This window comes from Drosophila ananassae, chromosome 3R, assembly GCF_017639315.1.
Source record: "Drosophila ananassae strain 14024-0371.13 chromosome 3R, ASM1763931v2, whole genome shotgun sequence".
Classification (NCBI taxonomy): Eukaryota; Metazoa; Arthropoda; class Insecta; order Diptera; family Drosophilidae; genus Drosophila; species Drosophila ananassae.
The window spans coordinates 12,897,582-12,921,508 of record NC_057930.1 but is presented as its reverse complement, the minus strand read 5'-3'; the positions used below and the strand labels follow the sequence as shown (position 1 = coordinate 12,921,508).

The 23,927-nt window shown below is 39.4% G+C and overlaps 2 protein-coding genes across 5 annotated transcripts; one reads left to right on the top strand and one right to left on the bottom strand.

The window, feature by feature from the left end:
- Positions 1–1,647: 1,647 nt before the first annotated feature.
- Positions 1,648–23,915, top strand: LOC6498674. 4 transcript variants are annotated; one of them, XM_001963260.4, is made up of 12 exons: positions 1,648–2,810; positions 5,628–5,750; positions 7,019–7,182; positions 13,412–13,880; positions 15,568–15,970; positions 16,026–16,456; positions 16,521–16,665; positions 16,762–16,913; positions 17,126–17,442; positions 17,651–17,935; positions 19,682–19,789; positions 23,644–23,915. In XM_001963260.4, the coding sequence occupies exons 1-12, from the start codon at positions 2,663–2,665 to the stop codon at positions 23,812–23,814; spliced, it is 2,916 nt and encodes a 971-aa protein (XP_001963296.1). In that variant the 5' UTR covers positions 1,648–2,662; the 3' UTR covers positions 23,815–23,915. The 4 variants fall into 4 exon arrangements, with proteins under 4 accessions (XP_001963296.1, XP_014762237.1, XP_032310896.1 ...); XM_014906751.3 differs by lacking the exon at positions 19,682–19,789; XM_032455005.2 differs by lacking the exons at positions 19,682–19,789; positions 23,644–23,915 and adding an exon at positions 21,711–22,180.
- LOC6496840 (prostatic spermine-binding protein) lies at positions 11,667–13,043 on the bottom strand. Its single transcript, XM_001963261.4, has one exon. The coding sequence runs from the start codon at positions 12,905–12,907 to the stop codon at positions 11,918–11,920; it is 990 nt and encodes a 329-aa protein (XP_001963297.1). The 5' UTR covers positions 12,908–13,043; the 3' UTR covers positions 11,667–11,917.
- Positions 23,916–23,927: the final 12 nt, after the last annotated feature.

Here is a 23,927-nt window from a genome sequence, read left to right as displayed (position 1 = left end):
CCCACGCATTTTTGATATTTTGAAGGGGACCCCCCAGAAAATTTCACAAAAAATCTAAAAAATATTTTATTCCCAGATTTAAATGTAGATCGACGGAGAATCGATCCACAAATCGTTTAAGGTATTCCTTTTGCGAATCGGATGAGAATTGCCTAAGATATGGCCTTCGATCGGGGTCAAATGGGGCTTCCCACGCATTTTTGATATTTTGAAGGGGACCCCCCAGAAAATTTCACAAAAAATCTAAAAAATATTTTATTCCCAAATTTAAATTTAGATCGACGGAGAATCGATCCACAATCGTTTATTTTTGATATTTTGAAGGGGACTCCCCAGAAAATTTCACAAAAAATCTAAAAAATATTTTATTCCCAAATTTAAATTTATATCGACGGAGAATCGATCCACAAATCGTTTAAGGTATTCCTTTTGCGAATCGGATGGGAATTGCCAGGGAATTTACTCTGGGTCGTATGGGGCTGCTATTGGATTGGGTCTATTGGGGTTTTAAGAAGCAATTTAAGTCTCTCTCTATGCTGTGCTTATATATTGAAAAAAAGTATTTTCTTATTTTAGTGCAATGTTCTCCTTCCTTTTTTATAACCAGGCTTCTGACTCTGATTTCGTTCCAGCTTCTGGTTGCAGGCTGCCCTGAACTTACTGCTGATAAAAAAGAATAAAAAATATATATGAAAAAATAAACACAAACGAGTGCCTGAAGTCTGGGACAACTTTGCTTACGTATTTTGTTTTACAACATGTTTGTGTTAGTCCCTGATACTGATATCCCACATCCATCCCAGATAGATGCGTGCTAAAAATATAAAAATATCTTCCACGGCTCAATCTTCCACAAATAATAGTATAATTTAAGGCACCATAAGGTGACCTAAATATTTCCTTCAAATATTGAACCATATTTGTGGCTTCTGCGAACTATTTTCTTTTGGGAAAATGTCTGTTCTGAGACAACTTAAATATTATACTTTGCACTCACATGACACATAAGATGGAATCACACTATCTTATCCGTTGGCTGCCTTAACTTACAAAACAGAATTATGAACTTTCTTCAGGAAACGCCGCCTAATTCCGGCTAATCTCTGCACATAAAGGTTTATTATTTGCATACATTTTTTATAAAGAGGCTAGGACGGGTCAATGTGGCATAAATTTCCTGACACGCGAAAAAATTAATGTGAAAACTGGCCTGCTGGTCTGTTGTCAGGCCGGGTAGCCACGAACACGTGCTTTGATTCAAATCATTTATTCGTTATCTATCATATGTAATTTACTATCAGTCTTTTTTGTCTATTTTTGTATATACCCGGCAACAGTTTATGAAATTATGTTCGTTGTCAATCAGTCGAATTTGTTCGGTCTTTGCTTCGGTTTGCTGTGCTACAAAATTAGCTTCGGGATATAAAATCCTTTCAAGGAAATGCATAGAACTTTTGTGATTTTAAAACGATATATTAGAGACAATATTTTCAAGAGTTTCGCGGCCATCGATGTTGAAATTTTCGAGTGGAGAATTGAATTGTTTTCGGCCTTTGAATACGGCTGATGTTAGAGTGTGAGATAAAGTAAATCTTCAACAAATTCTAATTAAAATAGTATACTATCCTAAACACCATATTAATTCTACATCAAAGAACCATTTTCTTCCGCTTTGATGTTTATTTATTTTGGTTGTCAGCTTATATCAGCTGGGGTTTGTATGAACCTTGGCCTACCGAGTGATCTTTTCGCTGGCTGCTGGCTCTTCTCTGCCGGAATTCTCCTTACCCCCTGTCGCAATTCTTCGCCACTGAATGTCAGTCACTCTGGCGGAGATCGCGACATTGTCGCACGTCAGCCGTCGCTCAGATTTCAGATTTCGTTGGCTTTTTTATCTCCATTCACGAAATACTAATACGGGGGACATTATCTCCCGGCGATCTTGTCGCATCAACAACACCATAACCAACGTAGAGCCCAAGATCTGGCACCAACACAGACACCGCAACCAATTTAAGTTAGAATCAGCATCATCATAATGATGATCTTTTCGGGGCGGGTGTGAGTGTGGGCGGAGATATAGCTGAGATCTCGAGATATATCTCAGGGGGTTGATAAGAGATTTTCATTTTTCCTCAGCTCAGTCACAAAGCGAACGGCGACTGGGAAAGTTCAAGCGATAAAAAAATAATCAAACGGATAATCACAGGAATACTAGATTGGACAAAAAAAAATATATAAAAAAAGTACAAGTGGATGAAGTGGAGGAAAACCTTGAAAACTGCATTAAAAAGATAAAAATAAATATTAAAGTATTCGAAAGTAAACTATGTGCCATACAACGATATACAAAGGAATATACGAAGAAATATATTACAAGCAGCAGCAAGAACTTGCTTAGTTCGTCTTGATGATCACAAATTTCAATTGAATTTAATCAAAATCACACAAAACGAGAGAAATCATAAAAAGCTAACTAAGCGGGAGATTTAATTTTGAGTGTCTCATCATGTATTAGTGTGGGTGGTTTTGTTTGTGCATCTGTGTTCCAGTGGGAGGTGTGAGTGAGAGTGTGTGTTTTGACCGAGAAACCTTAGATCGTTGGCCGTTGGCCGCTTTTCATTGAAACGAACTTCAAAACTGTCAACAAAAAGCGGTTAAAATGGGCAAAATGGTCAACGAGGAAATGGCCACCGAGCCAATAAGAACCGAAAAGGTCGAACTATCGCGTTTCGGGGAGTTCTGCCAGCGCCATGGAATTAATCCCAACCTGATTATGCTGAAAATAACACTTTTCGTTATGTATGGCGGTGAGTAATCCATCAATCATAAAATTATATAAAAAAACACATTAAAAACCAATTAGATGTAGCTCTTATCGTGCTGAACCTTGCTGAAAATGGACTGGCCTAAATGTAATGGCCAAGTTATTGACATTGCTGAGCCATTGCTGTTACAGATAAATATATCACGCATACGACATGTTGGTTGCAGGGCAAGATAACCCAAAGATATCATTGAATAAAGAGTTTTAAAAGATTGTAGAAACATGTTTCATTTTATATTGTATAATTTATTCATAAAAATGTAGAAATATTTAAATTACAAGGAAAACTAATGGAAAAATACAAAGAAAACTTGTATATGACAATGAATCTGAATTCATTATCACACTCTATGAAAATTAGGTCCGAAATATGGGGGCCAGTCGGAAGTTATCAATTAGGCTGAGGAAAATATGTAACACATTTGTATAAATTCAGTTAGAGTCCGATGCACATTGAGCAGATTTTCCCAGCGTGTGGCAATTAGGCATTCATAAGACCCACCCCGTCTTCCAAATTTTCATCTCTCTCTGTATGTGTGTGTGGATGGCTTTTGTAAATAAATCTAGCTTATGTGATTTAAGCTTGAGAAAGGTTTACTTTGATTTGCCTTGGACGGGCATCTGTATCTGTATCTGAGAGTGTGCATGTCGATGTATCTGTATCTTTGTTTGTATTTGTTATTTGTATCTGTAGCTGCCTCCGTCTTCTGACCGTGCGCCATTTTCGCTTTTTGCTGGCGGTCAATGGCAAAAAGATTTTGCTGCCCCCTGTAGCCCGCCCACTTGTTTGTTGTCTTATGCCATTAAACTCAAATTGTCACTAAAATGAGTATTAATGCGTTTTTTATTTGAGTCAAGCTGAGCCGAGGATTCCTTTTCGGCATTTTATTTATAATCGTCTTGGCTATTTGGGCAGTACAAAGTTTAAATAATAATTTAATTAGTCTATAACATAAATGTTCATAAAATACATTTAATTGGCTAAAGGAATGGCCGAAAATTATTCTTTATCTCTGCATAAATGGCTCTTATATATTTTTTACTTTCCTTAAAGCTTTTTTCTTTTAAAAGTATTTTTACAATTCAAAATTATAATACAAACTGTGTACTTTTTGTCTCTGATGAAGCCCTTGTTTTTTAATTAATTCATTTCAATTATTCCTGCAATGCGCTTCCATTTTATTCAATTTACTTTTTCATTATTGTGCTCCTTTATTTTTTAAGCTGCGTAATTAAGGCTCTTTTTTTTACAATATTGTTCATAAATTATTTGAGTTAAACGAAATGAATAAGAAATAAAATGCAGTGATTTTTATTTTTTGACTTGCATAGAGAGCACTTTGAAACTGACAGAATTAAATTACTGTGACGAAATGTGTTCTTTTTGTGAATATCTAATAACACTCCACTGGCAATCTGTGTTGGCGGAAACCCTCTAATAACAATAAAGCAGTAAAAAATGAATTGCAATTAATATTTTTGCTGAATATTGCTGCATTTGTCATGGCCCTGTCTGGCGTGTCTGCTCAAAAATGCATAAATAAAGTGCAATATAGTGGCAGTGTCAGTCAAACAGATGCAAATTGCATAGACGCGGGGCAGGAGTGGAGGACTGGGTGTAGTTGCTACTAAAAACTTTGTGCATAGCTGAAAATGTCGTATGCGACAGACGAACGTATAAACGGAATAATTATTATTAAAGTGGCGCATGGAAAAAAGGAATTTAAATGGACAAAGGGGTGAGGGCGACTCTGGGACATTAATTACGAATGACAACGTGGCAGGAACAGAAGATCCCAGTGCTTCCAGAAGTGGGGTACACTGGCTGAGTGGAAAGTTTACAGCGCCGGTCGAGAGAATTCAAACGAACGAACATGAAAGGCCGGCAAGCCAAACAGCCCTGACATGGTTGCGTTTCCGTTTCCGGAAGACCGAGCGGCAGCGGCGGCGGCAATACGAGCAATTAATTGTTATTGCATTCAGCAAATACAAACAAGCCCACACACACACACACATGTCGAGCGTATTATTGTTAATTATCTGAGGCGATGCCTGTTCCTGAACGTTAAAAAATGGCCCTTTTGCATTTTCCGCCGATAGGCCTTGTGTTAACTGCACTTTAAAACAAACGAATTTCATTCAGGACACGCACTCTTACCCATTTTACGTGCTTGATGGTTTCCTTGGCGTGTTTGCATTTAAATTGGTCAAGGCTGTCCACGAAAATCGGGGCCAACAAGGGCAACAGAGGATGGGCCGAGTGGAAGGCGTAACATCTTCCTGTTCCGTTTCGACCAATTTGCTGCCATTTTATTTTCCACCATCATCGCCACGATTTTTACCGATTCTCCTCGTATTTTTGACTGCAGCCACGTGACGCGTGTTCGGAGCGTTAATGCCCATAAATTATTGAAATTCAAGGGACCATTATCTGCGGCCCCTGTTGGATGGGTCGATTGTACAGCACTTTAAAATATACCTTCAGTTTAAATTCGAAATAAATCGAAAAATATAATACGAAAATTACGTATAAGCCACTTTAGCTTAATTAGTTCTTGAGAATTTTTTAGAAATAAAACTAGGAGCCATTGAAAAGCAATTAAAAATGAGATATGTTCTATAATCTTTATCATCCACCTCTATTGATATTTAATTTCCTTCCATCAGCTTGATTAAAACGAAATTCCATCATTTTACTGAAGCAATTTCCCCCATCTCCCCAGTTCCTATTCATAATTAAGTTCTCCTCTTCAATTCGCAATAATTCGCACAATAATCTGTACTTCTTTGTTCCTTTCAGCGACTTCCTCCCTTCTGCCCTACCTGACAATTCACATGCAGTCGATTGGCCTCACGGTGGAGGAGATTGCAATTATCTACCTGGCCCTGCCCTTCACCACATTTCTTAGCCCGCCCATAACAGGTGAGTATCGGGGCGGCGACCAGGGGTCAAGGGGAAAATCATTTTAATTCATCTTAATTAGCGTCGAGCTGCATAGATTTCAATTAAAAGTTTTGCTTTGTTTGGCCATCCGAGCATAAAAACGATGACCAGAAACCAAAAGTCTAATTTAGTTCATCATCTGGAGCTTTAAAAAAAAATGATTTGAATTGAAGAATTTCAAATTAAAGCACTAATTGCATTTAATATTTTATACTAAATGAAGCCACAATAGTTTTTTTCAAACAATAAACTTAAATCTCCCTCTATGTTGCAACTTTTTCTGATTTTGATTTTTCATTTTGTTCTCTCTACTGGATGGCATTTTTTCAACTGTTCTTTAAATGTATATATTTTTTATTGTTTATCTTTTTTATATATTTATTTTTTATATTTTTTTTTGTCCCAGCCACTTTTACGGACGAGGGTGAATAATTTAATTCAGTCGCAGTTTAAATGACAATTAAACAAAGTTCTTGTTGTTCTCCTTTGACTGTCTGTATGTGAAGTGCCCCCATCATGCGGTCGCATTTTCTTTTTCTTTTTTTTTTAAACCCCATTCTTATTATTTGCTTTCGCATTTTTAAAATGCATTTGCGGTATGGAATGTTGGCGACAGCGAAGGTTTTTATACATTTTATGTGAACACCACGGGCTGCAGATAAACGTAGCTCGAAATGCACTAAAAGTGAAACAAAAAGCGCCAGGACGTGGCAGGAGGACGAGTAGAGAAAAGTGCATAAAGCTGGTCAAATTGTCGGACATAAAAGTTGTGAGGGGAAAATATATATAAAATGTGAGCTAAGTGAAAACGTTCTCGTAAAGTTGTGACATCAAAATTTTGATCATTCCACTAGCGTTATAAACAAGGTTGATAGTCATTGAATATGCCAAGTGGTAGAGCAATAAAAATCAAAAGGATTGTATTGAAATGGGGGAGTAATAAAAAGTTATATTCCAAGTTTGGAAATAAAAGGCAAATTTTAAATACTTTATATTAAATGTAAAAGAAGGAAATTACCTTTTAGCGTAAGTGCCACAAAAATCAATCTTAAACTGAATTTAAGCTCCTAAAAAGAAGCAATCAAATCCCCAAATCGTAGACATCTCAGTTTAAATGAAAAATACATGAAGTCGGATGCCTCTAGCCACATTTAACCACTGATGCAGTTGCAAAACATCTTGCTGCAATTTCACTTACATTTTCCCACCCATTTACCACCCAACCCTTTCTCTATTGCTCCCTGCAGGTTTCCTCGTTGACAAATTTGGCAAATACAAACCGGTCGTTGTGATGAGTCTGCTGCTGAATGCGATTTTCCATCACTCGCTGCTCTTTATACCGCAGCAGGAGATTCCGGGCGTGGTGCCCTCGGCGTTCGTATTGAGACATCCAGATAGTGGCGATATTGAGGTAAGTGTGTCACACTGAACTGAATATTTAAATAAATATTAAATATTAAATAGATATTATATAAATAATAAAGGTTAAGAAAAAAGTTTTAGCCCCTCCATCCCAATCTATATATGGTTCAAACCTTAAAAGTTTTTAAATACTATTTCTTTGACTGAAATTTGTATCCTCTCAGTGGCATCTTTAATCCCTTAAGAATTTTCAGCTTCAATCGCATAAAACACATCCAACTTCGATTCAATCTAGTTTAATGTTTGTCGAAGGCTGTAATCTGCTTAGGGCGTTGTGGTTGAGGTGCGTGGGCAAATATCTTTAGACGCTTGTTTAGTTAAGAGCTAAAAATGATGTGGCTGCGGTTTCCACACCACCTCCAGCCACCACCATCATCCACTGATGCTCTATTCTGCAGGGAAAGTTGCAGGATGCGTTACTCGTCTGCTCCTGGGAAACAGCTGTTGCTCTTGTACTGTTTTAATGCGCTTACTTCATGTTTACTCTGTGTGCATCCTTCGTCCTTCTCGCCTTTGCCGAGTTGCATACATACATATCTAGTTTTTGCTACTTTTTCAATGACTTTAACTGCATTGTGAGCAAAGTTAACTGGGCGAATGTGAAGGAGTCTGATTAGTGAAAATAAGAGTGAGTGGAGCTGAGTAGGAGTGCTAGAAGTTGCTGCTAATTATTCTCATGAGCTGAAATTGTTTCGAATTACCTTCAATTAAAATGTAAAATTTAACAGTGTGACTCCTTTTTTATCAACTTATGTGTTTTTTCTATAAAGTAATCAGTATATCCTTTAAACTCTTTTTTATGATTAATATCAGATATAATATCTATGATAAAATGTTTATTTATTATTATTCATTTGAATTGCTATTAAACCAAATAGACAACATAAATCATTAAAGCCATAATTAATACCTATTATAAAAAATATTCATTTGGCTTCTGGTTTCCGGTAATGAGTTGCCTTTACGTTTCAATGAATGATTTTTCGCTGCTGCCTGAAAATAAAATACAAAGTTTTTCCTTTTTTAAATCGTTCCCCGAAAAGAGGCAATGGTGGAAAGCAAACTACCAAAAATCTTCGGCATCCTCTTAGCCCATCGAAGCTCCTTTTAAGCTTCTCGTTCCCACTTTTCACAATGGCATCACTTCACAGTCACGGCATGTCTCTATTTCTGAGGAGGGCCATCCCGGCTAAGGGGATGTGGCAGGAGCAAACTACATAAAAGCCGGCATTTATTCGTGGCAACGGCAACATAATGTTGCCACATGCAACACGCTTCCACCCAACACACTTTACGCACGTACAAAAATACGCTATCCTGCAACTGTATCTGTGAGTGGAGAAGGATGCTGATGCGGATGCGATGTGTGTGTGGGTGTGTGGATGGCGCGTGGACTTGGTTGTGTTGGTGTGTGTATCTAATGCGTGGCACGTTGCCGCGTTGCGCGATTTTGCGAGAAACGGGTCGAAATCTCCTGTGCAGCCATATCCTGCCAATTTCTGAGCTCCCAGCAGCATGCCACATGTTGGCGCACACACAAACGCACACGGGGCGGATACACAATCAGACAGCATACACACCGATATAACGTATACGCAGTGTATGCGGTGTGCCAGTGCCGCAGTGTGCATTTGAGTGGAAAAGAAATCTATAGTTTAAGGAATATTTAAATAGGGATAAACAAATTATTAATTTTATATTAAAAAATTAAATCTAATAAGTGTAACTATTTTTTGCACTACTAATATTAGTTTTTAACTTTATTCATATTATTTAATAAATATTTTTCAAGTGCATATAGATATATGTTTTTTGTCACCCTGCCAATGCAGATGAAATCGTCCTTCCGTTTTTTCCAATTTTATTTTTTGTTCACTTTGCCGTTGGTTTCGGTTCAGCTACTGGCGATGCCTCTGGTCCTGGTTCTGGTTCTGGTTCTATATCTGCATTTGTGCATAAATTTGCGTCATGTAAAATCATCGAAATAAAGCAAATAACTGTCAAGCCATCCGAAAGGGCGGAGGGCGTCATGGTTCAAGGAAATTTGTTGTACCAATCGGAATTTCTCTGTTTTCCCTCAGCGTTTTTCTTTTTATTGATATCGATATATACATGAAGAATATGTACGTTTTATGCTTATGATCATATCAATGCAAACGACTCTGACTTTGAGTCCGACTGTTGGCTGTTATGGCGTGTCCTTTGGGTCGTCCTTTGGCTTTTCCGACTAAGCTGGTCAGATGTGGCATAACAAATTTGAGTACATGCTTTATGGCTGGCAGAAGAAGTGGTTTTTGGTGGATATACATACGTATGTATGTTGAGGACTTAGCCGACGGTGTTCAAATTGTTCAGCTCTGTGTTCAATCCCCTTGAAATTGCATTCTCTATGGAGTCAGTCTCACACCTTTTGGCAATTGCATTCGGACACAAGCCGCTCTCAAGGAGAGTCCTTCTGCCAGTAAATTGCAGGAGCAGCAGGAGCAACAGCAGCAGCAGTTGGCAAAGTACTAGACTACGCAGACTACAAGAGTTTTACATAAATCGAATTATAGACAGGGGGACGGACAAACAACTGCATTGCAAGGATATTATGGTAAAGGGTCTCATCCCATCCTCCGATTGAGTGCGAGCCGGGGCTAAACAAATTCAAATGGAAAATGGAAAATAGAAAATGACAGAAGCAGAGCGAGGCGTTCTTGACAGCCAACAAGTGAACGGAACGCATTAGAAGCAGTTCACCAGAACCAACTACAAGATTCTCTAGGACAAGAGGGATTCGGGGATTCTTCCCAGCAGCTTCCCAACAATATTTCCCCACCTTCCCAACAAAAAAAAAAAAAACAGGCAAAAATCCACTTAAAAGCGAGTGCACATCAGGTTTACAAGCACTCTTTGAAAAAAAAGGTACAAGGATAAAACAAGATTATTATTTTAGAATTTATAGATATTAGGATCTTATACCAATAATTATTTATTCTATATATAGACTTTAAAGTGTTTATTTTTATTAAAAATTAAATTTAAAAGTTATATGTTTTTGATAAAAAATATACAGAATTTCCATGACTAAGATGAACAAGATTCAATTATTGCAGAACTTATTTAGAAGAATAAAGAGTTTGATTTATATACAATTATTCGAAATAATGCAAAGCCCATACTTTTCATAAATAAAACCTATTATCCTTAATATCTTTGGGATATTTTCGGGTGGTTTCTTCGAGTGCGAGTGCCCTTGCATGTGTGTATCACGTACATTTATCTTAGTGTCGTTTCGCCAGCACTTAAGCCACACTAAAACACCAACACAAGTGCACACCACTCACCCGCACACACACACACACATAGGCAGGACACACTCTCACACACACTACCACACTCACATTAAAATCTTTCTTGTGCTCACACTCACAGGCCATTGCCGTTAGTCGTAATGAAACGCAATGGAACTGCTATTTTCGGGAGGCGTAAGGGCCAGGATTGGATTTTGTTAGCCGGTGGCGTTGGTAACGGTGGAGGAGGGGGCGTGGTTGGTGGCCCTTGGCCAAAAAGGTGCCCCAGCATTTCACGAATGTATCTCACAGATACGCACACTCTCACACACGCATTCCCTTCCATTTGTACGGCACTTGGCACGGACGTATATTGAATTTGTATTTATGATGTTCCCATAAAATACAATAACACCATTAAAATAGCTGCAGCAAAAAGGAAAAATACAGACGGTGACTAGACGAAGGCTAAATGCTCTATTTGATACTAAGTTGTAGTGGGAAATTATTCAATTTAAAGTCTAGCAAGTCCGGAAAGCATAACATTAAAGTTAGGTATCTGTGTATTAAAAGAACTTTTAGGAAATTCTTTCAAGCTTTTAAACAAATTAAATTATATTTATTTTTATTATCCTTTTAAAAGAAATGGCTTATTAGTCGTATATACCCTATTATTTTGTGAACAATTGTATACTGCCACAAGGGCCTGGAAACGCATCTTATGGCTACATTTGTGTTCATGCCGCACGTTTCGCTGGACATCTCCATTCTCGTAGCATGTAGCATGTCCTATTCCCCAGTTTCCCATTTTACCAGGACCTGTTCCTGTAGCCATGTCCTGTTGCTTGCGGTTTACTATTTTATGCCATTATAGAGAGCCGAGTTCGGTTTGCCGTTTGGCATAAATTTATTTCGTATCGATGGCGGCAGAAAACGGAAATTACCATTTTATTATTGCAGGCGTTCACCCCGACACTGCCGATACTCCGGCACTCCACCACCCACCCAATCAGGCCCTTGCAACCCTTGGATGAGCCTTATTGAATTCTCATTAAAATTGGCAACGGATATATGCAGAAACACGAACCCACAACCAACAGAGTGTGCAGAGTGCGAAATCGTTGGTATTTAAAAAGAGCCATAAGCCGCTAGGCTTTCAATATATGGGTTTCAAGATTATGAACAAAAAAAGGCAGAGTCCTTTGAAACTCAAACTAAAGTTTTTTTATGTACATTATCTGACTTATTTTTAAATCAATATAAAAGTACATATTTGTTTTTTAGTGTAGCCGCTGCAAATGCAGATACACATTAAATCGAAGAGATATTTATTTATGTTGGTGTTATTATGACTGAGGGCTTAAGTTCATATATGTGGCTTATGATGGGTTAAGTGGCACTTTCGTCTGGATTTCAATGGAGCGATGTGAGTTGGAGATTTTGTTTGGTTTAGCGGGTGGCCACCAAGGTGGCATCGCTATCGTTCCAGCTTATGTCAGTATTGATGGTGGCCTGGGCCTCCGCAGCATGAGAGTCCTCATCAGTTGCGGGATTGTCTTCAGTGTCTTCGGGATCGTTATCGCCCTGGTTGGCCTCACAGTAATCGTCCTCGGTGTCGTCAGTTTCTTCGTTACGATCGTCCTGGCCTGGCAGACAATCGTAGGCGGTGCGCAAGGAGTCACAATCGGAATTGATTCCCTCATCGAGTGGAGGCAAGTCCTTGAGCGATAGCTCTGGAATCTCAATCTCCAAATTGGCAGCATCGGCATTCGGGTTCTCAGAATCCAAGATTATAGTGTCTCCGGCCTCGTGTAACTTCTCTTCCGGAATAGTATCCAGATTCTTAAAATTCTCGTCCTCAGAAGGATTCTCATCGTCTTCCTCCGAGTCTTCATCTTTATCCTTTTCAGTCTCTGGTCTATCACCCAAATGTTTCTTCTCATCTTCGACCTTTTTCTCATCGGATTTGACTTCGCCATCAATGAGGTGTCCAGCCACGTTGAAAAAATCGTCTAGCTTCATTTTCCATTCATAAAAAACGGACTCTTCATCGCGTCCATCCCAGTAGGCGAGTCTCTCGGTGAAGAGGGTCAGCTCGGTGCCGGCCATCTTGCAATATTTTCCGCCAGGACCGAAGTCCATTGACATCGAAACATCATAGATGACATCCTTGAGCGCCACCAGATATATTCCGTCTTCATTCTGGCTGCCGTACTTGGCCAGTTCCATGCGTGTCAGGCGCAGACCCTTCAGTGGGGTAATTCTCTTCTTGATTAGTCCCGCAGCCTCATAGTCCTCATCGTCGTAGGTTCCGTGCTGGCGGCGAGTCTTCATGTAGACCACATAGCCCAGGACACAGGTCATGGCTATAATGGTGATCGGCGAGCTGGCCAGCTCACGAAACTGGATGCTCCAGGTCTTGCTCGGCAACGAAGACATAACTATTTTCTTTTTAATATTGAAACGATATCTGACTTATTTTTTCTCCAACTGGAATAACCTACTCCTATTGTAGTACCACCTAAAGTAGGAAAGTGTGTTAAGCTATAGACGATTGCCGTGACACTAAATTACAGGGCCTACTCGACAAAGGTTTATGATTCTTACCATTTCCAAGGCTTACTTGATTTGTAACTCTTGCTAGAGAGCTGGAATCACTTTACAAGGATACCCATTCCCCATAATTATTAACATTTTAAATCTTACTGCTATTTCTTAAAATATTAACAATTTTTAAAGCCATAATCCCATGAAAGGATGTTACAAATTTCCAAAAACAATCGATACACCAAATCCCTGCCAATGTTCAAGGATATTTGAAGCTTTTGTGCAAACCATCTTTCTGCTTGCACAAATCCTTTTCTCCATTTCTAATTTCCAATAAATTCTATTGTGTTTTCCTTTGATATTTTATTTTTTGTGTGTGCTTTTTGTTTTAACCAGGTTTGGTGGTCGCCATGCCCCAGCAGAGAATGTCCCGAGGAGCCAGAGCTGGAATTGGCCGTGCACCAGTGCGTCGACTATTGTTTGTTGCAGGAGCAAGTTAATCCGCAGCTTTACACGAGTACTCCCCCGTACGCCGCCCCACCAACGACCACCACACCAAGGTCCCCGTCCACTACAACCACCACAATAGCAACCACAACGAGTGGTGCAGTGTTGGGCATCGAATCGAGTACATCACAACCCCCGGCCACATCGACCACCACATCGCCGGCGTCATCATTGCCAGCATTATTCGCAACGCAAACGAGGAGCAGATACCAAGAAGTACTTAATATGTCATCGACCATGTTCCCGCCAATGTCCCAGCTAAAGGAACAGCCCCTGGACAAGGACACGGACCAGGATCCAGGGCCGGGGCAACCATCATCAGCCGAGCTGTCAGCCATGTCCATGCAGGGATTGAATTGTAAGTGACGTGATGAACTGAACCCTTCCATGTCCGCCTGGCTGACCGCAGCGTTATTATTATCGCTGTTTTTAGCTTTCCACTTAGAAAAATATTAGAAGCCTTTAATGATTTTTTTATATTTTAAAGTACATGGTGTTAGAGGAACCTCTAGCTTCTTGGCTTGAGTTTTATGTGATCGATTTCTAAGTATTTCTCAGCACACTTTTATAGAATTATTTTCCAAGTGCATCATTGCAACTTGCTTCTAGTTGCTGCCTTTGTTCTTTCAGTCAGTTTACTTGCAATGTTCTACCATTCCCTGCCCCGACACCTTATCGATGTCCTGCTCCATCTCCACCTCCTATGCTTGTCCGTATCCTTGTCCTTGTCCGTGTCTGCGTCCATGTTCTTTCCCCTGTCCGTGTGTGTTTTACTTTTATTAGTTTGTTTTCCGTCTTTTGTGAACTGGTACCAGGGGCCAGGGAAGTCGAGAACAACTTGTACCATAAAAGCAAAAGACCGACTCGCCTCTCCATGAAACTATATATATATATAAGTATAATTCAACCTGTCTGAGTCCGATGGTTGTCATTAAAGCCTGACGTTTTGCGGGAAGCCAAAGTTTAGGGGACAAACTTTTTTCGTATTCCCTGGGAAAAAGTTCTCAAAAGGCGTTTTTATTCCACATTATTAAAAGTGGGCGACAAGTTGGGAGTACCTGGCAGAGTCTCAAGATCTAGAATAAAATAAAAATATTTCCCATAGAGAATGGTAGATAAAGTGCTTCTTTTTTCCACTTATTTTGAGGAGAATATCTAAGAGTAAACGGTGCGTTGTCCGATGACTGGCGCAGCTGTTGTTAAGGTGAATGATGTACCGAAACTTTAGAGCACTTCTTTAACAAATTCTCCCTTTAGAAAATTATTTTTTGGATTTATCCGAGTGCGAAGTTTTCCTTTTACAATCAATCAATCAACATGTTCTAAGCTCCAGCCATTTGTTTCTATGAGAGAAGTCATCATTCCCCCAACACCAAGCCAAAAAAAATGGACTCGAAACCTAAATCATGTCCTACTCATAAGTCATATGGGTATGTACATCAGTTGTTGGCAAAACTTCGCCACCACCATTGTCCATTTTACTGACACGGAGAGTCCGGAAGAGTCGGAAACTTTGCTAATGTCCTGGCCAGAAAACACAATGTGTTGGGAATTCCCTCCTCCCAAAAAAAAAAGGAGGGCCCAAAACAGCACAACAGCAGCAGACAAAAGTGCATAACTAACTAAACATGATGGCATTACACTCGGCTGTACACTTGACACTTGGCACAATTGGAAATTGGTCATGCATGGCAAGGACACGGGAAGCGGGACACTACAGGGGCACAGGACCCTGCTCGGACTCAGCATAGGAATCAGAATCAGATTCAGATTTCCCTGCGCCTCAGGGGTGCGGAAAGAAAAGTGCAGGCAAGGAGCTAGAGCAATTTTCCTGACTGTCTGATTATGTGAAAATCTAACGACTGCACAGCGGGGAATAGAGTTGGAAATGGAAATTTTAGACCCAGAATTACAGTACATGGTTACAGTATACTAGATGGGAGTAAGCTGAGAAAAATTTGTTAAGCTCAGGACCTTTAAATTAGTTGTTGACTGTAAGGGACTTGCCAACTATTTTCCACAAAATTATTATATTTCTTCAATAGTTACCACAGATGCCACCAAGAAACAGAATGAGAGCAGCAGTTGGGTGCATTCCGACAATGATGATGCCACATACTTCATGTTGCAAATGCATCCCGATCTGGCCGATCCCACCGAGCAACTGGGCATGGAAATCGAACAGGATGCCAACGAGACAGTCACGGATATCCTTCAGCGATTCGGTCGGGAAAACTTGGTCAAGGGCTTTATAAACCTCACTGATATGGATGACCTTGATCTCAGATGCGGCGGCTTGGTCAGGAGGACGAATATATCCAATGCCGGATCGGGGGCATTCAAATGCATGATGCAGAGATGCACTTTCACCATGAATGCTCCTGAAATCTGTCCACCGGACTATAAGGAAACAGATGAGATTATTTTCTGGGTTTATTTCCTGTTGAGGTATGCAGTTAATTTTATTTAATTAAGTCTTGTTATTAATACTAACATTTCTTAGATTTTTGGCCACCACCATGTTGTCGGCTGGTGTCACCATCATGGATCCCATTGCCCTGACTATGATTGAAAAGTTTGGCGGCGATTTCGGTCGTGAACGTTTATTCTCCAGTATCGGCATGGCTATATTTTCCCCGATAACTGGCATTATGATAGATTACTCTTCGCGAGGCCTGGGCTACACGGATTACTCGGCTGCCTTCTATACGTACGATGTCCTGTTGGTGATATCCACCATGTCGGTGCTAATGATGCCGCTGGGAGAAAAACTTCCAGCGGATAATGTCTTCAGAGATCTGTGGAATCTGCTCAAGATGCCGCACGTCATAGCTTTCATTATATTTTTGTTTGTTCTCGGAAATTTCTGGGGCTTCATCGAGAGTTTTCTGTTTTTGTATCTTAAGGAGTTGGGTGCTCCCAACTATTTGTTGGGTAAGTTGGATTTCATTATCATTAGTGGTCTAAAATGGCGGTTTTTATGATTATTTGTGGTCAGGTATTACCATTACTGTGGGCACTGTCAGCAGCATTCCATTCTTATATGGAGCGGAGAAAATCACACGCATCTTTGGACACGTTAACTTGATTATCATTGCGTTCTTCTCGCATGCCGGCCGCCTGGTCGGCTACTCCTTCATCGAGTGAGTGCGAATAATGCCGGTCACATGTCGAACTAATGCAATTCCAAATTGAATTCCCTTATTTCACCCACTCCAACCTATCCCCCATATCCTTAGGAATGCCTGGTGGTGCTTTCCGTTCGAGGCCATGGAGTCGTTATCCTGCCATCTTATGTGGGTGGCGGCGGCAACTTACTGCTCGATTCTGGCCCCAAAAAGTTTACTGGCCACTCTGATTGGTGTCCTGGGCATGGCTCATTTCAGTTTGGGTGAGTACCTAAGCTTCTATGCAGTGGGGGAAATAATAATATTATTTTATTAAAATAATAAATCAAAAAGGAGTATCCTTAGACTTTCAAAGTAACATTTTAGAACTATATATGGTTTTAAGAACTTCAATAGCATTTATTTCTCTCTGTGCACTTCTCTAATGAGGCACTTTAAGTGTATGTAATCACATTTGGTTTGTCTGCCATTCCAGGACGAGGTAGTGGCAGCTTCACTGGCGGCCTCCTCATTGGTCAGTTTGGCACTCGAGATGCTTTCCGGTACATGGGACTCCTGGCCGTGGTCGGTGGCATCGCCTACGGGCTCCTCCATCTGATTTGGCTCCGTAAATTCGATCATACCACCGAGGAATCCGAGGAGGAGGTGGAGGCTGTTGAAAATGGTGAAACCGAGAAACTGACTGAACCCGCTACCAAGGAGCAGGGCACCTCCATGTCCTTGGAGCGATTGAGTTTGATGATTAAATACAATCAGATTGGCAGTTTGTCATCACTGCCACGGGGATCGAGGGTGAGTGACGATTATATCTGAGAAGAATAAGGACCTTTGTTTCTATTCAAAATTCAAAGGTCCTGTTGGACTCTTTCCCTGAAATGTACATCCATTTTGGTTCAGTATCCTTGACGATTTGACAGGTCTTTACCCGGGGATTATTTTGTTAATGATCCTTCTGGATGAAGCAATTTAAATTGAATTTTTTTGTTTTGTTATCCCTCAGGCCGACATCCACGACCATCTCTCAGTGCGCCGGAGCAGCTACAATGTGGAGTCCCTGAGGGGAGTGCCCCGCCATGGAAACATTGGGAGTGCCTCGAAAGTGGATATCCTGCGCTCCGCATTGGAGATTAATCACAAGTCCTCGAACAACTCGATGCTGAGCAAGGCCGATAATAAGACGTCGAATCAATCATTGGGCCGCAATCGGGCCGACAGTGCCCCGAAATTGAATCACAGCAATCTTAAGAATATTTCCCAGCCAGCCCTTGAGGGTGTGGTCCTGGAGGTGAGTCCTTTATACCCCCATCCTTGCTGTGTGTATGCCAGTGTGTGTGTGTGTGCGTGTTTGTATCTCGCTGATTGCTGTCAATTGTTTTGATTTTCAGTCTTTTCGCTTTTCTGATGGCTGGGCTTTGAAGGGGGCTTCGCTTTGGGTCGTGTTTGGTTTTTAAATACCCAACATCTGTTGCCACAATAACTTTTTAGCATGCTGCCTCGCGTCCATTGTCCCCGGCTGCTTCCTGTCTCTGGTTTTCTCTGGCTTTCGCCTTGACAACCGGATACCGGGGTCCAACTGCATCCGCCCCCAACTCAGATCCTTCAAGTCACTTGAAAAAAATATCATTTCATTTTATATAATATTTTTATATAATTTTTATCAAGAAATAAGTTAGTCTTTTGTAGACAATTTTTAAAGCTCTTTATGTTTTATAATTTTATTTAAACAATATGCATTTTTTTCAGTGCTGCTTGTTAGCAGAGTAGAGGCAAATGGGAGGACGGTTGTTTTGTGTGTTTGGCATTTGGTTGCCTTTGTTGGGCGGTCGTTTCTTTTGATGCCGCTCCAATGGATTCGATTTCTCTTTGGCTTCCCAGTTGCTCCTCTATTCCTGATATTTTGCAGCTTGAATTTGAAACGGGTTTATTGGTTTTTGTTTTCAAGGCAGGCATATGCGCTCCGGGCCAACCGTTTTTGTTCGCTTTGGATCCCCAAACAGTGAAAAGGAGGACTATTAGAAACGGCGAAAATTGCATTGGAAAGGTGCCTTTAAAGAAGCACCAGAGTAACTTTTCGAATTATGCTTTAATCCCATTTATTTCGCCATAAATCATGCTACACATTATTAATAAATAATCTTAAATACTTTTGACAGAAAGCTTCTGTTTACATTTTTGCCGATTAATTTATTGCAGTTGCAGATGCAACTTGAAACTGCAATTACCATCGAGTAGACAATATCTGGTCTATACTTTAATTAAAAACTTTTCAATGATATATGCCCAGCCATTGATTATTCTTTATCCTTTGCCACGAGCACCCCCCCTTTGCCAAGGCTGGTTGTCAAAGTTAATTTTGTAATTAATTTTCAATGCTTTGAAGCGAAGCTTTTATGGCAACTAGGCAACCATAATTCAATAAATCAAATGTGGCTGCACCGGAAAGAAGAACTAATGGGTGCTGGGGGCTGGAGGCTATGGTTTGGGGTCTGGGGTATAGAAACATAAAAATAACAAATTAATGAATTTATGAACAAGACCAAGTTTTTACCATGGAATTTGCAAGAAAAAAAACATTCCTGCTGAGAGACAGACCGAACTGACAGTTTGGGCCTCCACACACATCACAGAGTTGCAAAATAGACCGAAACAAAGCCGAAAACTCCCGAGAAAGGCCAGGAGTTCACTTAAGTTAGGGGTTTCTACCATTTTGTTTGGGAATTGGGGACGATCGGGGGCGTGGCAGCCACAGTGGGGAGTTGAGTTGCAAATTGCAGGCCAACAGTCCGGTTGCAGAACCAAAACTTCGCTTTGTGCAAAATAAATTTGCCAAAATCCGAATCCGAAGAGGGGGAGCTGAGAGCTTTCTATTGGATTTTCACATATCTGTGTGTTTTTGACTAAGTGTGGGTGTGAGGAAATCGTTGTGGGTATGGGAGTGTGTGTAATTGTGTGTGTGAGTGCAGTTCCCTTTACTATACATGTGTGCGGATAATATATGCTACAGCCAAAAATGCCATTCGCATACAAACAGGGCGTGGAATCAACATTTTTTCCCAGCCGCATGAAAAAGTATCCAAGTGGTTTGTTAACTTCAATACCCGCTGTGGATTTATCCGTAATACCCAGCTCCATGTTAATGGTAATGTACAAGAATCCAACAAAAACAACACCATGAAATAAATAACAAAAATAGCCAAAAAAGAAAAACAAAAGCATGATAATAACGAATTTTAGTTTACCTTTTTTGTGCATGTTTTTTAAAAAATATTTTAACTAATACACTTAATAATATTTTCCTCTCTTGATCAACAAATTATTTTATTTAGTAAATTAATTTATATTAAAAGATAATATTACTCAAATCGGTCTTATCGGTATATCCCTTTCGAAAAGAGTAATTTGGCACACAGACATATGTAACAGCGACTGCATGGCATGTCCTGGCATCTCCTGGCAGTCCTTGTTCTGGGTTGCAAGCGCCCAAAAGCATGCAGCGTTGAATGCGAATAAACAGAGGGCATGGCAGTGGCAAAAGCAGCTCAGGAACCAAGATATTGCAGCAGTGCACAGGAAAAAAAAAGCTTTATTAAATTACTTTAATTTTAGTGAAAAACTTTAACCATCGAATTACAAAAAAAATAATAAGAACTATTTTATTCCAGAAGATGTTGTTAAAAACAATACTTAACTATTAAAAATTTATAATTCTTATAATTTATAGTGTAAAGTTGTTGGGGAAATGCAATGGCATGTGCAGTTTTCATTGCTGCTGAAGCTTTTTTAGGTTCCTTTTTATTTTCGGATGGGTGTTTTTGGGTGATGGCTGGCACCAACGTCGCAGTTTGCCAAGCCATCCGGGCATTAAGTTATTTCGTTGAATTAAAGCCCGCACTTGCGCCATTTGACTTTTGGCCATCACTTGTTTTTATGTGCATAACCCACAAACAGGGTGGCCTCTCCATCTCCACCTCCTCTTGGCCAGCTCTTTAGTCCCCTTTTTACATCTCTTACCCTGATTATACCCTCGAGTCCAGGGCTTTCTTTGCAACACGCTTAGTTGAGTTTAGTTTAATTTTGCACACTCGTCGAGCAATTTGAGCTTGGTTCCACACATCGTCTCACATCCCATTTAGCTTTGATTTTCCTCCACTACCCTCTCACTTTTAAAGTTTTCTATTTTTTATTCAGGGACTTGAAAAATTGTCCTTTTCGTATTATTTTGGGGTATGTATGTGGGGGTATTTTTTTGTGCGCTTTGATTTTGTTTACGTTTTACGCCAAATGATTTGTTGTTGAACTTAATACAAGTTGACAATAAAGAATAACAATGACAGCTGTTGCAAAAAAGCAACAATGTTTGTTTTGCCAAATAGAAAAGGTTGGGCCAACTGGGGGGCAGGCATGGGTGACAGGTCACTAGGTGGGGATGGGGGTAAAAAAAGTGCAAAAAGAACAACAATGGCCTCGAATAAACAAACATCGTAGGGCATTGAAAGAGGGCATCGTCTGTTCGAAATGTGGCAAAAGATTTTAAACTTTTCAAGGAACAATGGGGTTCAAAAATGTCAATTAAAAAGTTTTTGTTTTTTTTTTAATATTTTTCAATAATTAAGAAATAGTTTAAAAATCTTTTTTATTTTAGTTAGTCTTTTAAACTACCTTTTTGTAAGCATAACATTTTAAGAATTTTATAGAGAAATGTAATCATTTATTCCTCAATCCCTATTGATGGTAATTTATTAAAAATTTAGTTTACTTTTAAAGTTTTAAATTAGTTGTATGTTTTCTTTAATTTTTACCACTGCCTTGGTCTATTGAACCCATAGAATGAAAAGAAACCCCATGGATCTTAAACTTTTTGCCATTGCCAAGGCAACTCTGTACATTTCCATGTATTCCCATTCATATGTACTTCTGTATGTTTCTACTTCCTTTTACGATTTCCGGTTTGTTCTCTATTCTTGTCCTTCTGCACATATACTTCTTCTTTTTCTGCTGGTTTTTCTATTTATTTTACTTTTTTTTCTGCTATGAAAACGATTTATTGATGTGTGTGAAAGGAAACGGACTTTGCTCCAGAAAAAAAAATCAAGAACAAAAAATAGAAATATTTATGGGGAATGATCGCAAAATGAATGCCACGTAATTCGATGCTGTTGGCAACATTTGTCATTGTTGATTTTGGCCAGAGACGACTTTATAGTCGTTTATATGAATTTGTTAGCTCGTCTATCGAGGCCAATAACTTCTTCAACATAACGCACAAAAAGTGAACGCGAAATTGCGCGTAAGTAATGCCCATTGTGAGCGTTTTCAAAGGACAGAGGCGTCGTTGGGCCACAGGAGGCGGTCTAAAAATATATATAAAGGAAGAAAAACTTGAAACCAAACAAAGGAATGGAAACAAAAGCAGCGCAAAATGAACTGAGCAGAAACATTATAAAAAGTCCTTCCCTTCTTATTCTCTATCGATGCACTGTGGAAAAATTGTTCAAACCAAATTTCATTTAATATACATTTTTTTGTTTTTTATCCAAAATTAGTTGAAGAATATGTGTATTTTTAAAAACTTAAATAACCAAATAAGAAGTTAATTTTTCTTTTTTAATTGAAACTTCAGATATTGCTAAAGTTTTCAAAAAGCTTCTCAGTCTTCTACAGTCCTATGTATCTATTATTAATAAATAAAAAATTTTTTTTTGTCATGTCTCCGCTCATTTCCCCCCATTTTCCTTTGAGTTTTCCTTTTCCCACTCAGCCACACATGGCACTTAAGATGCGCATTTTTATACAGAGGGGTGCACTTGCTTGTGTGCCCGAGTTTTGTGGGAAAACTTTTGTGCATTCAACTGCAAGGCCAGTACCCCACTTTTATACTAAAGTGCATCCATACACACCCACCCCCAGTCACTTTTTTAATAAAAAGCCAAACAACGAGAAAACTACGTTCGATGCATAGCGAATTATCCAAAAAGTTTGATGACGCGTAAATGCCTTTCAACAATATACAAACAGGATAAAAAAAAACAGGAGAAAATGGCAACCAGGAAAAGAAGAAAAATAATATAAATAAATAGCCTTCGGTGCAACTGCTGCAGTTTATTCGTGCAGTTTATTCGTGCATATGCGAAGCGAACTCAGCCGGAATGCTTATGAAATGCAGCGCACTCATCGAGAGTTGAGCCGAAGCTGGAGGAAAAGGAAAACATCATTTGAAATTCGAATGGGGAAGCAAAGGACCATAAAATTGGTATATATCCAATGTAGAGATACCCTATTTTATTAATTTTATGTTCTTTTCCCGACTCTTTCCCGAAAAACTCTCTAAAAAACATTCTTTACCAAACATTTATTGTAAAAAATAGTTTTCAAACTATCTATACATAGTGAAAACTTTTTAATTAACATAAACAGTAGGTTCACCACTCCTTTTAATTAGAAAGCTTTCGACAGGATTCAGGATTCAATAGGAACCACAATTTTATAGTCCCGCATCGAAATTGCTCATTACTGCATCCATACTAGCGGAACACTCGGGCAGCCATCGAGCCAAGCCAATGACTGCAACTCCATTAAATATAATTTATCGGCCACTTAAATTTCATGTTCAAAACTCAAATTAGCATGCATGTCGATTATACTTGCCCGCATGTGCATGAAAATCCCATTGCGGGAGCCAAAGGAAAAACTAAAAACAAGTTGGTTGAGTAAATTGTAAATAGCACTTTACACTGCTCAACGCGATATGTTTTTTCCCACTTTTTTTGCAATATTCTTTTTGTGGTTTTTATTTTTATTTGGTTGGAAATTGGTTGGTTAATTTTGATTCTCGTTATGGAGATGGTTTTTGCATGCATTTTAACCTTTTAATTGCTAATTGCATGTGCATATGGTGGAATCATAAAAGGATAACAAGCATCTGGCATGTTGCTATGCTGAGAAACTTTAATATTCGAAAAAAACTTACCTTATATTTATTTTTGACTATCACAGGATCAGGAAGGACGAAAGGTCATTCCTGAGGAGACGGAACTTCACAATTCCAAGACGACCGTGAATTTGGGAGAGGAAAAGACGGAATCACCTCCCCAAAAACCTAATGGAAATGGTACAAGCCCAGCAGAGCCATCTAATGACGAGGTTGAACCTTCCGAAGAGTCTTGATGGACGAAGCATCATACGGGGCGTATGAGTGATATTATTAAACCAAAACCAAAAGTAAACAAAAGAATGGAAATGGAATCGGAATTGATAAACCAAAACTATTGTTTAGTTTT